General features: G+C 38.9%; 1 protein-coding gene across 2 annotated transcripts; it reads left to right on the top strand.

Annotated features, from left to right (window-relative positions):
• The first annotated feature begins 1291 nt into the window (after positions 1-1291).
• Positions 1292-16295, top strand: GDAP1 (ganglioside induced differentiation associated protein 1). Of its 2 annotated transcripts, XM_069466344.1 has the most exons (6): positions 1292-1408; positions 2100-2292; positions 12088-12261; positions 13123-13217; positions 14477-14591; positions 15913-16295. In XM_069466344.1, the coding sequence occupies exons 1-6, from the start codon at positions 1292-1294 to the stop codon at positions 16293-16295; spliced, it is 1077 nt and encodes a 358-aa protein (XP_069322445.1). The 2 variants fall into 2 exon arrangements, with proteins under 2 accessions (XP_069322445.1, XP_069322446.1); XM_069466345.1 differs by lacking the exon at positions 12088-12261.
• The last annotated feature ends 730 nt before the right edge of the window (positions 16296-17025 follow it).

Below are 17025 nucleotides of genomic sequence, written 5' to 3'. Positions count from 1 at the left end.
TGAAATGATACAGCACATTTGGTGAGGGGTTCACTTTTGCTGTAGCATTTGAATTAACTGAAGGATATAAAAAGATATGAAATCTTTAAAAATTATAAAAGAATTATAAAGAACAACAGATGAAGTGCTGCAAAGGGGAGGAAGGATCTCAGGAAGTTCCATCTCTTCCAGGGGCCCTTTTCTGATCTGGGTTGGCTGCCTGTCCCCCTTTCTTATGGAACCCTAAGACAGTTCTCATCTTTATTGTGGTTGTCTATTTACTTTCTCATCTCTGCCATCAGACTTATATCTCTGGTGGCAAGGTATTAGGTCTTACATGTCTTTGTATTCTCCGGACCCAGTACAATGTCTGGAACATTGTGAGTGCTTCATAAATATTCGTTGAATAAATTATACAGACACTTGTTTCATGGTCATATTTATATGTATTTACTGAAAGAGAAATTTTATGAATTGACTATCATGCCAAATTTTAAGAAATGTACAATAATAACTACAGTCATATAAAATTATGATTCTGACCATGGTTATAAAGAGAATGTTTATAAGGTAACTGAACCTGGGAAAAATATTGAGTGCCTACATCATGCCTGCTGTTTTGAGTGTTTAACATTTTATTATTTATTCAAGTTTCACATCAACTTTATGAGGGAAATAAAATTGTTATTTCCACTCCAAAAATGGAGAAAATAGAAAACCCAGTGCATGAACCCAGGTAGTACTGCTCTAAAATTTTTGTGTTTAACCACTAGGCTATTTTATGGCGCCATTGTTTATTAGTTTTTTTTTTGTATGACTCCATAGTAGCATCTTCTAATGAAAACTCATAGATCCTTTTCCTGTTGCTCTGTCTGTTGACCGGAACTTCCTTTCCGCCGAAGGAACACGCGCTCCAAGAGGAACCCTAAGTATCTTGGGAAATTGCTGCTTTTATCCCCAAGCAACCTCCAAACCGATGAGACATTTGCTGTCACCATTTTTCCTTACTCACCTTAATAACCAGGGACTCAGATTTTAGATTTTTTTCCCCTAAAAAAAGTTCAATTGCATCTCCCAGGTGGCCCCCGCGCTCCCGGGGCGCTCCGGGGGCCTTTCCGCGCGCAGACTCGCGCGTCTTCGCAGACTCGGCCGCGCAGCGTTCTCGCCGCCGGAACTACACTTCCCAGAGGTCTGTTCGTCTTCCCGGCTCCGGGCGACGTCGTGGAAAACCTGAAGACGCTTTGCGGGGCAGTGTGGGTGGGAGAAGCGCAGGGCGGACGGGCCAGGCCCTGCCGCACTCACGCACCCCGACATGGCTCGGAGGCAGGACGAGCAGAGAGGGGGCGCGCCCTTGATGGCGGAAGGCAAACCCGAAGCGGAGGTTAAGCTCATTCTGTACCACTGGACGCATTCCTTCAGCTCTCAAAAGGTAAAGGCCTCGGCTGCGGAGCACGGCGCGGATCGGGTTTCAGCACCGGGACAGCTCCCTCCGGGGCCCGCCCGGGACGCCCGCCCACCCAGAGACCAGCTCCGGAGTCCGAACCCAAGCGGGCGCTCCCTCGGGGCCAGGGATGCTCCTTGGTGGGGAGCGGAGGGAGTCAGTGTGAGATGGAAGGCCATGACTCAGGCACTGCCACTCATGAAATGCGACCGAAAAAGCATCACTTTCAGTATTTGGCCTGCAGGCCTTGCCCTCTGGGCCTTGAGGAGTGAGGCAGAAGAAAGCACCTTCAAGTCCCGCATAATCTACAGTCACTTCTTTTAAACTTTCTTGGATTCACTCTTCTTCAGCAAGGCCTGACATACCTATATTTCAGGTTCTTGTCTGGGGAGGACGCATAATCAGGTTTAGGATACAAAGACGAGGTGATGAGGAGGGTGACTGTATAATGAATATAGCCAGAATCATTTTCATGAACTTATTTTGTTGTCTTCTCTAATTTATAAGAACGAGACACGAGAATATATCTCACTTGTTAATTCCAGGAATACGAATCATTAGAAAGACCGTTGATAATGTTAATAATCAGGGAAGACCAGAAAGGCTGCTTAGCGTATCCAGAGAAGTCATTTAATTGAAAGCTTACCTGTGTTGTAGTAACCGGTGTGAACTCTTCCAGGTGCGCTTGGTAATTGCTGAAAAGGCATTGAAGTGCGAGGAACATGATGTAAGTCTGCCCCTGAGTGAGCACAATGAGCCTTGGTTTATGCGTTTGAACTCAACTGGAGAAGTGCCTGTCCTTATCCACGGGGAAAACATAATTTGTGAGGCCACTCAGATCATTGATTATCTTGAACAGACTTTCCTGGATGGTAATGTTAAGGCTATTTGTGATTTTTGGATTTACTTTCAACACAAATATATGTTCCCTTTCTCTATCATTCTTTCACTTTCTCTCTCACTTTCTCTCTCTCTCTCTCTCTCTCTCTCTCGTTTCATGATGGTGACTTAGTGATTAAATATCTTTTCCATTTCCATAAGCACACAAATATAAAATAAGTCAATAACAAATTTTGTATGAGCCAGCATAACTCCATTTAAAAGAATTTCATGTAAAGTATAAATGTTAATGTTGAAACTTTCCTTTTAAATTCACTTGCAAAAACCCTGCAAGTGTGTGGTTTGTGTTGGTGATTTATTAGCCTTAAAATTCATAATATTGATTCTAAATATACACCGTGACAATCAATTTCATCTAATCTACCAAATGGTTCCATCTTAGAAACAATAATAAGAAAAAAGAGGAATAAATTTTAGACAAGGGAGAATAGAAGGTTAGCATACTTTGAGTTCTTTGCCCTAGTTACTTCTGAATAGTTTGAATTGTATATCTTTACGAAGGAATTATAAGGCTTAAATTTGTATAGTTCTTTTAAGTAATAATATATTGATAGCTTATGTGCCAGACATTTTATAATTTCTATTTAGTCTTCAAAAGAACTGAGATAGGCATTGTAGACTAGTTATTCCCATTTTGTACATGCAGAAAGAAAAACAGAGGGTTGCGCAAAGTAATATAACTATTTTATGGCAACCTTTCGTCTCCAAAGCCTTCATACTACACCACATGACTCCCATGGTCTTTGCCACTTACACATTGTCTTGCTTGTTACTAATAACAATTCTTTGAGGTGAACTGTAGCTTCGATGATTTGCCCAAGATTACATAGCTGATCATCAGCAGAGCTGAAAGCAGAACACAGGGCTCCAAGGTTTTAGCTAAGTGCACTTCTAAAAAGAAGCTGCGTGAAATCCAGTTACTTTTCATCTGCCACCAAATAGGTTTATGTTTATTGGGTAGAATGAAACCAGAATCTAGCCCCAAATTACAGGAAGCTGAGAAAGGAAATTCTAGGACCAAAAAATGTCTAAGGTACTTACAAGGAAAGTGGGTATGCAACCTAAATGGGGTGATTGGGGGGAAGCCCAGGGAATTAGATTAACAATAGGCTACCCCTAATCTTAATCCCAGTGTTAGCTGCCTAGGACTGTGATTGGAGGTTTTGATTAATGGTAGCCTTGGTCAAAACCAGAGTTTGATGAACTACTTTCTCTTCACCATTACTTACCATCCCTTATAAGTTTATATGGTGGAGACTGTACTGAACGAAAGTGGTGACTAATTGATTTAAAACAATTTTTCTCAATCTTGAGCTTTTTGGAAATGGATAAGTCTGTTAATAGTAATTTATATTTTTGGGGAGAAGTGATTGTAAGTAGTAATGTGAACAAAACATAATAATTGTGTAAGAATTTTGTTTTAAATGATCAAAACTTTAAAAAGACATGGTAAGTGGAAAATCATTTAAATCTTTGGTTGCATTGTTGAAGTACAACTTCTATCATCATTTCCCTTCCCTTCCTTCTCCACCTCCTGCTCCTTTTCATCTTCTCCTTTTACTGTTTTTCCTCAAGAAATCCAGTGTCATAAAATGTGATTCTTTATAACATAGTAATGTTACTGATGTTAGGCTTTAAAATTTCTTTTTAGGCTTTCCATTGTGCTTTTACTATAGAATAATAACAAAATTCAAATACATTGTGTCTTTTTAAGTTATGTTTAAATAACCAGACGGGAAATACTAAGTTGTTCTTTTGATTACTATTGATTTAATTAGAGGTGAAGGCACTGCAGACTAAATGATAGGATGGAAATATGAAAACTACAGACTTTAATTCTGATTGAGCTTTTATAATAAGTAAGCAATCAAGAGTCCTGAGTTTTAGTCTGATGATGCCATGAACTTGCTGAATATCTTTGGTTACTAGATTTCTCTGTTTGCCTTTTGGATTAGGTGAGGCAGTTGTATTAGTTGCAAAGATAAAAGAAGTCCAACTAACTCTTATTTCAGGAGAGTAGTCATTCAATAGGAAAGTATTAACAAAAGATTAAGGATCCTAAAATTTATAATAGATATGAAGACAGCAAGAGAATAATAACTATATAAATCAAGGCTAGTTCAGTCTATAAGTCAAGATGAAGTTTATCTCAGAGTATTGAAATAAAAAAGTTATCTTCAAGAACTCATGGGGGAATAGGGAAAGAGCCAGACAAGAGGTAGACAATTGTCATCTCAGTGTCAAAGACAAGGAAGGTGAATTCAACCAATCCTTGCTATTTAAAGTATGTTCCATCCACCAGCAGCACTGGCATCACCTGGGAGTTTGTTAGAAATGCAGAGTCTTAGACCTCACTGCAGATCTACTGACTTAGAATCTTCGTTCTAACAAAAGCCCCAGGTGATTCATATGTACACTAAAGTTTGAGAATACTGCTATAAATTCATCGTTAAGCTTTAAACTTTACTATAAATTACTGATTTTAAATCTGGCAAAATTCTAGAATAGAATGTCAAAAGTTTTTTTAAATATGTATTTTAAATTTCTGAATAGCTCAGTAAAAGAAACCAGCTTAAGTTTTACATTACTGGAGAATGTCATTAACACTTTTTAAAAAATGTGCTTTATGTGCCAGGCATGATTCTAGATATAGTTATCTTGATTTAAGTAGAGCATTTGAAATTACTTCACATAACATACCTTGTAGAATAAAGGAGCAAATATGGCTAGATGATAGGAATGCACATTTGCAGATGAATAAGCTACCATATTGATGAATATTCATTTACAGATTTCTTATACCAACTTACCCCTCCACGTATAGACTCTTGCTTTACTTATAATAATTTTTATCATACTTTATTTTAAATATTTGAATCAACTTGTACAGTGCTGTAAGTATCATAAGGTCAGAGACAGTGTCTGTCTTATTCAAAACTGTATCCCCAGTGCCTTGTACAGTGAATCATCCTTAATAAGAACTTAATAAATTATTTGAATGATTAAAATGAACAAATTATTGAAGTAGATGTCAGCCTGGACAGGGATCTCTTGTAGGCTTCTGTAGGCTTCTATTCCTTTTGTAGGCTTCTGTTCTCTGTCTTGAATCTAACTATTGTATAAATGACTTGATTAGAGACATAAAAGAAATACTGTTACATTTATGAATGACAGAAAAACCGGGATAGTTAAGATGATGACTAGCTTATAAAATGTTTCTCATAGAATGATAATAAACTGGAAAAATAATGAAGGTAAAGTTTAACAAGGCCAAATGCAATATGGGAATTTTGTTTTTAAAAATCAACTGCATTAAGGAAGGATGGGGGTCAAAAGTACATTGCCAATTACAAAACGAAAGGCCAGTGTGGTGTCAGGTTGTTTGAAAATTATAGGTTCTATCTAGATCATGGTGAGTTGTAACCCTCTGCATTCTGAGCTGGTTGGAACATTTGGCTTGTTGTCCAGTTGTGGATGGAACTTTGAGGAATGTTGGCAAGTTAGAATGATAATAGGTGGATGGATTTCATGAGGTGTATAGTTGCCCATGATTATGATAGGAGACTTTAATTAAGTGTAGCCATTTGTCTAGAGAACAGAATGTAGTGAACTGGTATCTCTGTTATCTACCCCTATTGTACTATCAGCTGGGGATTATACTAAAAATGATGGCTTACTGACCTAGAAACATTTCTTAACCTTCCCCAAGCTTTTTGTATATCAGTATTTGCATATTTACATCCTTATACTCTTAGGATAATCCATTAAATAATTGATAGTTTTGGGGGAGAAATTTGATAGCCAAGGGAATCCTTTTCAAATCTTAGTTTGAAATAGTGAATATTTAAGTTGGGTAATGGCTATGTTTGATGTTTTTTTGGAAAGCAGTCATGTGGAAGAATGGTGTAGACATGAATGATACTCCTGAGGGCAAAATTTGGGTCAAAGCAGGAATTTAAAAGTACTCAGCTACCCAAGTAAGAGCTGGCCAAGAGCTATTTCTTTGTTCATTCTTCTAGTAAACCATTTATTGGATATTAATTAGGTCCTGGGATACTTCAAAGATCCCAAATCATTAGAAGCTTGCTAATTTACAAAGATAATTTCTTTTTGTATGAATTTGATAATAATTCCAAAACTGTCCTTAATGTATACATATGCTGTTACTATTCAGTTTTATAAACCCATATATATATATATATATATATATATATATGAGACCTTTTTCAATCTGAGCGTGTAATAAAAAATAGTTATATTACAGCAAGCAATTGATTAAGCTAGTTGAGGTATGATAGTAAGCAAACTAGGCAAACTCAGGAACAGTGGATGTGACAAAGTGAATATACACACTAATGCAGATTTTAAAATTTAGCTATTTCTTCTTTTTTTTCCCCTGCCTTTTGAAAAAGGAGCTTTACTATTTATTCTGGTTGTCTGGGAGGAGAGCTATATTCTTAAATTTTAAATGCCAAAAATTTTAGCTGTTTCTTGTGCTATTCATAATTTCGTTCAATAAATTTTAATTTGATTACTAACTAATCAAAAATATGATATGAAATACCTATAAAGTACTGGAACGTATATTTGTTACTACCAAATAACTTGGTGGTAACCTGCAATCAAGGATGACATATGGGGAATAATGAATTTTGGTAATTTAATATATAACAGTTCTCTAAAAATTATGTCCATGTCTTGTGTCTATGTATATCATTTAAAGTATTTTTAGGAAATAGAATTTGGTTTGGAAATAAATTATTCTGGTTTGATATTAAAATCACATATAAGTCTGATTAGGAAATAGAAATTTATTTTATAGATACAATTTTGTCAATATATATTGGAATTCAAAAATACCATTTTAAAAAGAACATTAATTCTGAAGTCACTATTACATTAAAAATAGTTATGTATTTAAGGAATTCCCAATTAGTGTCAGGATTTATAGAATAACTTTATGTTCATCAGTAAAAGGCTCTTGTATGTAGTTGAATAATTTTATATGCCTTTTAGCACAAGTACTGAAATTTCAAATTAGCATAAAGTGTGGAGAAAATACACTATATGATATATGGTAAGGAAAAGAAAATGAGTCTTTAAAACTAATGATTGTGTCAATAAAAGTTGCTTTGGCCAGGCGCGGTAACTCATGCCTGTAATGCTAACAATCTGGAAGGCCGAGGCGGGAGAATAGCTTGAGGTCAGGAGTGTGAGACCAGCCTGAGCAAGAGTGAGACCCCGTCTCTACTAAAAATAGCAAAAATTAGCCAGGTGTGGTGGCATGTGCCTGTAGTCCCAGCTACTTGGGAGGGTGAGGTAGAAGGATCACTTGAGCCCAGGAGTTTGAGGTTGCTGTGAGCTAGGCTGACGCCATGGCGCTCTAGCCTGGGCAACAGAGTGAGACTATCTCAAAAAAAAAAAAAAGTTGCTTTAAAAGTAACATTTAAAAAATTCTTTGTGATTTGTCCAGTTTCAGCAGATAAGTGGGGGTATTAAAATGCAGAGGCCCTAGTTCTATGTTATGTGTATCCAACAATTGGAACAAATTGTCTCTAAAGGAGTTTTTGCCTCCCTCATTGCCAATGTTTCTGTTAAAAGTCTTAACTATAATACCAATTAGAAGTAGCCAGACATTTAATGTATAATGTATAACATTTATTGAAATAATGTGCAAGTTTATGTCTGTCTCAGAAAATCCTGAATGCATATAGTGAACTTATATATTATAATTTGACACCATGCTTTTCCCCCCCATCTGTGTTTAGATTTGATCTTTCTAGTTCCAAAGTTATGACAGCTTTAAATTGTAGTCAGTGTGTAACCATATCTTTTGCTTTAGGTCATAATTGTTTACCTTTATTATTTTTTTTAGTAGACTAGTGTGTAACTAGTTGAAGGGTACAATACTGTTTAGCTAAATTGTGCATATTGTCTCATATACTAATTGCCATAACTATGCAATCTAAGTAAAATAAACAGCAAAGGGCTAAAGTGAGCAATGAAGTCTACTCTGTTTTCGTTGAGCTAATAAGGGAAACTTGCAAGTTACTCAAATAGACCTGGGGGAGTCTTTTTTTTGAAAACAAGACATAATAATGCCTCCTTTATCTGCCATCACTAGGAAATATGAGAAACCAGATAGTGAATTTAGTATATTAATGGAAGCTTATGCCTTTGAGCCCCTAATTTTTTTTTTTTTTTTTAATTTTTTGCTCTTGGTAAAGCCAAATGCAATTTTTTTAAGTGGCTTAGAGCCATTGTTATTTTACTCAGCAGTACAGGGACTTGAGATTGTATGGGACCGTTTGTCTCCATTAAATGGCTGCAGGATGCTTTTATTGTTTCTTCTTCTTCTTATTATTATTTTTTTTTTTTGGTTATTTTGGTTTCTTCTGCAATTGTTTATCACATCTTTCTGCATTATGTCTATCTGCCTGTTTCTAATCTGCTTCCTAAATTTATATGTAATACAAGACCTGCTTTGTCCCTTATTCAGTTCTTCTAGGAAGTCAAGTCTTGTGCCAACTTATTTATTTTTATTTATTCTTCTATTAATAGCTTAGTCACTGAGCCTGGCATCCACTATTGTAATTCCATTCTCCAATGCTGGGACCTCCTGTCATTGCCTGCGTCTTAAATTTCGTGATTCCCTGTCCCTCCCTTGCATACCTTACATTGCTTCCCCACTCCTGATGGAGATAGATTACTGAGAAAAGATTCTTTTTTTTAGTATTATGATAAAGATGCTATGTGGTAGGACTAGAAAATTAAATAGAATGGGATTGAGTGGGAAGATTTCATGTATAATTCAAAGGAAATTCCCAATTGTCTTTTGAAAAACTCTATTTGCAGAGGCAGTGGACACTGTTGTGCTCTGGTGTGAGGAGAGGGGGTGGCAGCACAGTGCCCATGTGACACTGGACAATGTATCTTTGACATGTGCAAGGAGAAAAAGTATGACAGGAAGAGAACCTGGGTTCAGTGGGTGTCTTATGCTCTAGTTGATAAAGTACTTCAGGAAATAGTTACTAGTGGCACACTGAATAGGAGAAAATTATTTTCATGAATTTAAACATTTGCCCTCCTTTGAAGAATTCAGGCTTGGCCAGATGGAACTTCTCCGGAAAGCAGTTAGACATTGTTTTTCTTGCTCTCATGGTCTTCTGGAGAAAAGCCCCAGAACCTGGCACCAGGAAGCAGCCAGATTCACAAGCTGTAAATTTGACCATTTGGGAAGCATTTGAAAATGTACCAGTTATCGTTATTAACCTGAGGTTCTTGAATCCATAATGCAGTGGTTCCTGAAATTTTTGGTCTCAGGAACCCTTTGTGTTAAAAATTATTGAGGATGCCCAAGAGCTTTTGTTTATGTGGGTTATAGCTATCAATATTTACCATTTAGAAATGAAAACTGAGAAAAATTTAAAACATCAGAATACTCAAGCACAAATCTCATTAGCTGTCAGAGTGAGGAAGTCATCACATTTCCTGTAGCCTCTGGAAAATTCTGCTGTACACTTGTACTGAAAAAACAATTAACATCTCAATATTGCTGTAAAAATAGCTTTCACTTTGTGGATCCTCTGAAAGTGTCTTGGGGAAGCCCAGGATCCTCAGACCACACTTTGAGAACAGTTGCCCTTAGGTATTTAAGAACAGAATTCAGGAGATTTGAGATCTTTGATGGGGAATAATTGTATCTTTATTTTCACTAATTTCTAACAGAAATTTATCATTTCCTTCCATTACTAATGTAGGCATAATCCATAGCAATATTAGGAGTGACTGTGACCTTGTTACCAATAGAGATAACAGATATGTTCATAGCACATTAAGTTATTACAGATATCTTAGTACTTTGAAACTATGATAGTTATTAGACCTGCTAGATGTTGATACTATGTTAATAAAGATGTATGCCTATCATTATTTTATAATTTAAAATTATTTTGATAACTGTATTTTAATATCAATTTCCCTTGCAACACAGTGTCTTACATTTTATGCATTTAAGAACATTGCAATTTTGAGAAGAGGTCAGTGGCACATGAAAGGTTAAGAACTTCACCAGTCTATTGTCCTCAGGAAATGTCAACCATGCATTGACTGGGGGCCTGGTGATATATTGAGGTCCTGAAAAGTGGATCTGAGGTGTTACTAGATCTGTGTTGTTTAGAGGCTGCCTTCCACACGCATAGGTGACTTACCTGCCTCCTTTCCACACGGTGACAGCAATAAAGTATGCTTTAGTTGAGTAAATTCTGTTGGGGAGCAGTATGTAGCCGATGCTTCATTCTTGGTTATTCTAATGCAGCGTTCAGACTTGGACTCTCGCGCAGGGAATTAACCATTTGCCCACTGGTTTGAGAAGTAATCCATCTTCTTTCTTCTTCGGGAGTCAGAAATAGCTTGCTGGCTAAAAAGCTTCTTCTGCTTGGTCTGGCATTATGAGATCTTGCCTGAAATGTCCTGTTGATGGCAGCCAACTCTGGATTGTCAACACTTGTGAACAAGAGATGCTCAAAAGGATTCTAAATTAAATGACTCAAACTAAGAGATAAATGAATAAAGAAAGTTAAAGCTGTTCTATTCACTGGTTGGAATAAGCTGGTTGGCATTTTTCAGGGGCAGTTTGAGAGCCAGAGATAGGAAATGAACCTGAAGGAACACAGCCCTGACCTTTGGGTTGCATCCTTCACTTTTATTGTTTTTAGATGGTCTCTGAAATGTAAACCCTTTGAAGATGCTATGATGGTGTGATAAAGCAGAGCATTACGTTAGGAATCAGATGTCTTTAGTTCTTGTGCTGCCTCTAGTTATCTGTGGGATCTTGGGAGAACTTGTCAGCCTCTATATCTCAGTGTACTCATTAGCTACTGCAGCACTTGTCCAGCTCATGTATTCTATAATAACTAGAAACTTGAGAATATATTCATTAGCTATAATTTATTAAATGCCTACTGTTTGTCAAACATTATATTAGGCACTGGGGTTTAACAGAGAGGAAGACATGGTCCCTACCCTCAAGGACTTTGCAGTCTGGATTTTTAACTAGCAAGTGAGGATTTATGTAGAATCCACTTTGCAGAAATAAATTTTCAGAAATTCTGGGGAAAGTGCAACCGTGGTATTTGAGAAAAGTCCTTTCCCATTCTATACAGATTGTCATTTCACATTCATGTGGTATCAGCAAGGTTACTCTTGGTGGTGGTTGGCACCTAGAAGAGAATGGCCCATGATTATCTTCTCATGATAAGTCTTTATTCACTTAACCAACCTTTGCTAAAGGCTTAAAGTGTGTGAGGAACTGTGCTAGACCCTGGATCCTAGGTTCCTTTCCCTAAAGACGTTCATGGGGCAAAAAGATACAAACAATGAATTCCAGTGTGGTAGGGCTATAGAGTATGCACAATGTGCTATGGGTACATAGAGAAGGGCATGCCTGAGCCAGTCAGATGTTGGCCGTTGTAGGAGGTCAGAGAATGCTTCATGAAAAAGTGGCTTAAATAACTGGACCTTGAGGGTTGAGTAGCAGTTTGCAAGGTGGAGAAGTGAGAGAATACCAGTGTGATCATGGTTTGGGATCTGGTCTGGTACATCAGGCCATTTCAAATTTTGAATGTCTGGGCTGAGGATACATCAATTTTGTGAATGTCCTGATATGTTGAAAACATTAATGATGAGAGCTTATAGTTTTTCATTTTACTCTTGGATGTAACAAGTCATTTGTAACTTTTTCTTCAATATTTGTTTGTGTATTTTAGAAAGAACACCCAGGTTGATGCCCGATAAAGGAAGCATGTATTACCCACGGGTACAACATTACCGAGAGCTGCTTGACTCCTTGCCGATGGATGCCTATACTCATGGCTGCATTTTACATCCTGAGCTAACTGTGGACTCCATGATCCCAGCTTATGCAACCACAAGGATCCGCAGTATGTAAAAGTCTTAATGACTTGGAATTTTGTCTGAAGTTTCTTTTTATTCATTTTTGAGACCTGTTGTCTGTTACGGTTATTGAGAGAAGATTGAGATATAGGGTTGTCAAGTTTGCGATTTGGACCTGCATGTCATGGATCAATCCATGAATCAGTCAGATAAATCTCTGTTTGCTGCTCAACTGGATGTTTATTGTCTATAGGACCCGGTTTGTCAGTGCTTGGCTTTGAGGGCCAAGCTAGGGTAAAACTCAGAAGAGTGGCTTATTGAAAACTCAAGAATATAACGTGTCATCATGAACGTGAGAACCGGAAATCTGAAAAGATGGGATCTGCCTGGGATGAGGGGCAACTGAGTTCACGTTTCTGGTCCTTAATTGTTGTTTCATTGTGTAAGGGAGCTGGCCCAGAGGGTGTCCTTCCTCCTCACCCCTCCCTTCTCCTCCTCTCTGCCTCCCTCTTGTCCTGCTCTTTCCCCTGCTCCTTTTCTTCATTAATATTCATTATACGATTTGAAACAAGTGTTCTGACTGCAACTCTATCACCTATAGGCAGTTTTTTTTTTAAAAAAACTAAGGCTTTTTCCTTCCTTTCATATGGGAGTTCATTACAGAAAACTTGAAAGCCCCCACAGAGCTTCTCATTTAATCCTCACCCTGCATGGCAGGTACTCTTATAGTTGTTCCCTTTGAACTAAAAGGTGAGGAAACTGAGGCACAGACAAGCTAAGTACTAGGCAGAGGCAGGACATGAGCCACAGAGCTCATGTTCTTATCATTGAGTTTCCCCACTTCTCCTACTTTCTGGTGTAGAAGGGAGAAAATAATTTTCTTTTTCCAAAAATGTTTTCATCATCAGGCCAAATTGGTAACACAGAATCTGAACTGAAGAAACTTGCTGAAGAAAACCCGGATTTACAAGAGGCATACATCGCAAAACAGAAGCGACTTAAAGTAAGTAGCCCAGTTGTCCTCAGTTGACACACACTGCTCATGCTGAATGTTCTCCTTTTTGTAAAGTACCACTATTTAGAGAAGATCTTCTGTTGGATATTGCAAGTCACCAGCACACATTACCTTTGGCTTATGTTCTGCTTTTAGAAGGAACTTTCTTTGAGATTAGATATTCAAACTTGATGAATAGTGCTTAAAAAGCACATATTGAGCATGCTGCTTGCCAGAGAAAGTTATAAAATGTAAAAGCAAGTTAATACAATATTCCAGGAATCTGTCATTGCAGGTATTCCACCACTTTCAGGCCTTGCTAGACATAGGCCCTCTGTGTGTGGCACTGACTTGCTGTGCCCTCCGAAGAACACCAGTTATGGTCAGCCTTTCTTTGTTGATCCTTCCACATGGCCCAACAACACATGCAAGCTTCTCCTATGTTAAAAATGTAGCAAACAGGCCGGGAGCAGTGGCTCACGCCTATAATTCTAGCACTCTGGGAGGCCAAGGCGGGAGGATCGCTTGAAGTCAGGAGTTCGAGACCAGCCTGAGCAAGAGCGAGACCCCGTTTCTACCAAAAATAGAAAAAATTAGCTGGGTGTGATGGCGTGTACCTGTGAGTCCCAGCTACTCGGGAGGCTGCGGCAGAAGGATCCCTTGAGCCCAGGGATTTGAAGTTGTGGTGGTCTATGATGACACCGCTGCACTCTACCAGGGTAGGGTGACAGAGCAAGACTCTGCCTCAGAAAAAAAAGATACAGCAAACACTGATACTCCCAACACTCCCCCAACTTCTTATCTTCCTTTATTCTACCTTAACTAAACAAACTCCAGGTAGAAATGCCTGCACACACAGTCACTATCCTGGCTGTCCACTTGCTCTTTAACTCACTGCACTCAGACTCCTTCCTCGCCTCCGGCCTTTCAGTTATTCATTCATTTCAGGCTGCTGAACATCCGTTCTTAGGTTGGGCATGACAGATGGCCCTTCGTGTCCCTCCCACTCTTTGTCCTATCTGGTCATCTGGCTCACAGAGGCTGCTAGCGACGAGTGGGTCTGCTCCTGGGGAATTTCCACAGCTGGGCTGTTTCCCTACAACTTTGCTCTTGCTTTAACAAAGTTATTCTGTTTTTTCCCATTGTCTAAAATAGCCTCCAACTCTGTACAGAGTTTATATCTACTTTGCTGTATCTAGATTTTTTTTTTTTACAGGCATAAATAACCTATTTAGGTTTTTTTTTGGTTTGTTTTGGTCATTAATTAGTCAAAGCTGCTTGATCATGACAATGTCAAATATTTGAAGAAAATCCTTGATGAGTTGGAGAAGGTCTTGGATCAGGTTGAAACTGAATTGCAAAGAAGAAATGAAGAAACCCCAGGTAGGTTCTCATTTGTATTCTTTTTCTCTTTTCAACACCAGTATTTATGGGAACATTCTTAGATCTCTCCAAAAACCTTTTGTAATCTGCTTTTCATTGTTGTTATTCATGGGCAGTTTTAATGACGATAGCAACAATGATTTTGAACTCAGAAAAACCCAGGTGTCTAATTGTAACTCAGTCTGCATCTATGTGGTATATGACTGGTGGAGGAGTTTTCTACACAATTTAAACTATGGTTGAGAGGTTCTTACCTAAGCTGTTTTACAGACTGTAATTATAGTAGTTTGTTTGGTTGAATAACTTATATAGTTGCTTGAGTGCTCCCTCAGGGTTTTTTCCTTAGGCAGGGAGACAACTTCCAATTTAGAGTCTACAATGAGGCCCAGCATGTGTGTATTTCTAGGCTGGTTGGTGAGTGTCCAAGTATCGTACCTATCAACTAACTTTGGGATTAAGCCACTACCCAGGTGTGTACATGCAGACCATCTGCGCTAGTCTGACAACAGAACTGCAGACCAGGTTACCTAAAACTTGCTTCCCAAAACCTCTTCTGCTTTAACTAAGTAACTAAGAGCAGTAGTCACTGAGTGATATTCAGGCCCAACTTTATGGATTTTCCTAAAGCACACCTGTTTTTCTAACCAGATGGAAGTAGCTGTTAACTCCCATCTCAGAGGTCCTTAACTCCTCAGAGTCCTTTACAAAATGTTAGGCTTTGAGCATCAAGTGGCTTCAGTTTCACATAGGGAACTGGGTGGCTGGAAGATGTCAAGCAAGTCTCCTTTAGCTTGGGATACATTTGCGTGCACTTTTTTTTTTTTTTTGAGACAGTGTCTCTCTCTGTTGCCCAGGCTAGAGTGAGTACCATGGCATCAGCCTAGCTCACAGCAACTTCAAACTCCTGGGATTAAGCAATCCTCCTGCCTCAGCCTCCTGAATGGCTGGGACTACAGGCATGTGCCACCATGCCCGGCTAATTTTTTTCTATATATATTTTTAGTTGGCCAGATAATTTCTTTCTATTTTTAGTAGAGACGGGATCTCGCTCTTGCTCAGGCTGGTCTCGAATTCCTGACCTCGAGCGATCCTCCCACCTCGGCCTCCCAGCATGCTAGGATTACAGGTGTGAGCCACCGCGCCTGGCCAACACTTTTTTTTTAAAGTATAAAATTACTTGCTGAGTGTGGTTATCAAGAAAATGTATCATGGGCTTCAGGGTGCATTTTGCTCCACTCACACTTGCCTTTAAGGCTGAGGCCACTGAGACCAATCTGTACAGTGCTTGCCCCTAATTCTCCATGTCCCTTTCTCTGATTAGAAGAGGGCCACCAACCTTGGCTCTGCGGAGAATCCTTCACCCTGGCAGACGTCTCCCTCGCTGTCACGTTGCATCGACTGAAGTTCCTGGGGTTTGCGAGGAGAAACTGGGGAAATGGAAAGCGACCGAACTTGGAAACCTATTACGAGCGTGTCTTGAAGAGGAAAACATTTAACAAGGTTTTAGGACATGTCAACAACATATTAATCTCCGCAGTGCTGCCAACAGCATTCCGGGTGGCCAAGAAAAGGGCCCCAAAAGTTCTTGGCACCACTCTTGTGGTTGGTTTGCTTGCAGGAGTGGGATATTTTGCTTTTATGCTTTTCAGAAAGAGACTTGGCAGCATGATATTAGCATTTAGACCCAGACCATCTTATTTCTAGTTTTGTTGGGATCTGGTTGTGGCAACTCCTCCAGCCATTCAGCTAGACCCTTGTCTACTCTTCCAGAACCAGTGAAGAATTATCCTGGGCAACTAGTAAAAGGCATAATTTACTTTACTGTTTGGGTAGTTTATGTGGGAGGAGGAGGTTATGAAAATGTTTTGGTGGGCTGGTCACTGAGATTACTTATTTGCAAACCTGAACTAATCCATCCTTAACACATGTGCAAGGTCAAGATATGTAAATGCCGACAGGTAGAGAATAGGCCTTTAACTTGAAATGCCAGTTAAAGTTCTGAATTATTTTCTGGGAGAAGGTTATTATTATGAGCAGACAGTAACAATAACCTGTGATTGAGACTATGTAGTTGAGTAGTTAGCAGTATTTTCTGCTGGAATTCAGAAGTCATCCTTGTTACATGACGCAGGGGTTCAGACAGCAAGAGGGCACAGCATCGCTTCATCCTACCACTGCCAGCTTCAGGCAGAAATAGGGGAGGCAAAGGGAAAAGGGAGAAGGAAAAATGGAAGGGTGAAGTGTGTATAGGGTAGAGCAGTAGAAAGTAACCTTCAGATGCCTCCAGTGTCACTAATGGCTGCCTGTCCCCTTACTAAACATCACATTTAACTGCTTGTGGCCACTGCCTGCACATATACTCCTGCAATTACGAACTCCTGGGAGGAGAGGACTAGGGAATCACTGGAAAAACTGGGCTGGAAAGAACTTCAGA

Source organism: Eulemur rufifrons, chromosome 3 (genome assembly GCF_041146395.1).
Source record: "Eulemur rufifrons isolate Redbay chromosome 3, OSU_ERuf_1, whole genome shotgun sequence".
Lineage (NCBI taxonomy): Eukaryota > Metazoa > Chordata > Mammalia > Primates > Lemuridae > Eulemur > Eulemur rufifrons.
This window is presented reverse-complemented; position numbering and strand designations above follow the sequence as displayed.

Coding starts and splice junctions, on each gene's coding strand:
- GDAP1 (XM_069466344.1), top strand. CDS start 1,292: ATGGCTCGGAGGCAGGACGAGCAGAGAGGGGGCGCGCCCTTGATGGCG. Junction 1,409..2,099: donor ATTCCTTCAGCTCTCAAAAG/GTAAAGGCCTCG, acceptor GAACTCTTCCAG/GTGCGCTTGGTAATTGCTGA. Junction 13,218..14,476: donor CAAAACAGAAGCGACTTAAA/GTAAGTAGCCCA, acceptor GTCATTAATTAG/TCAAAGCTGCTTGATCATGA.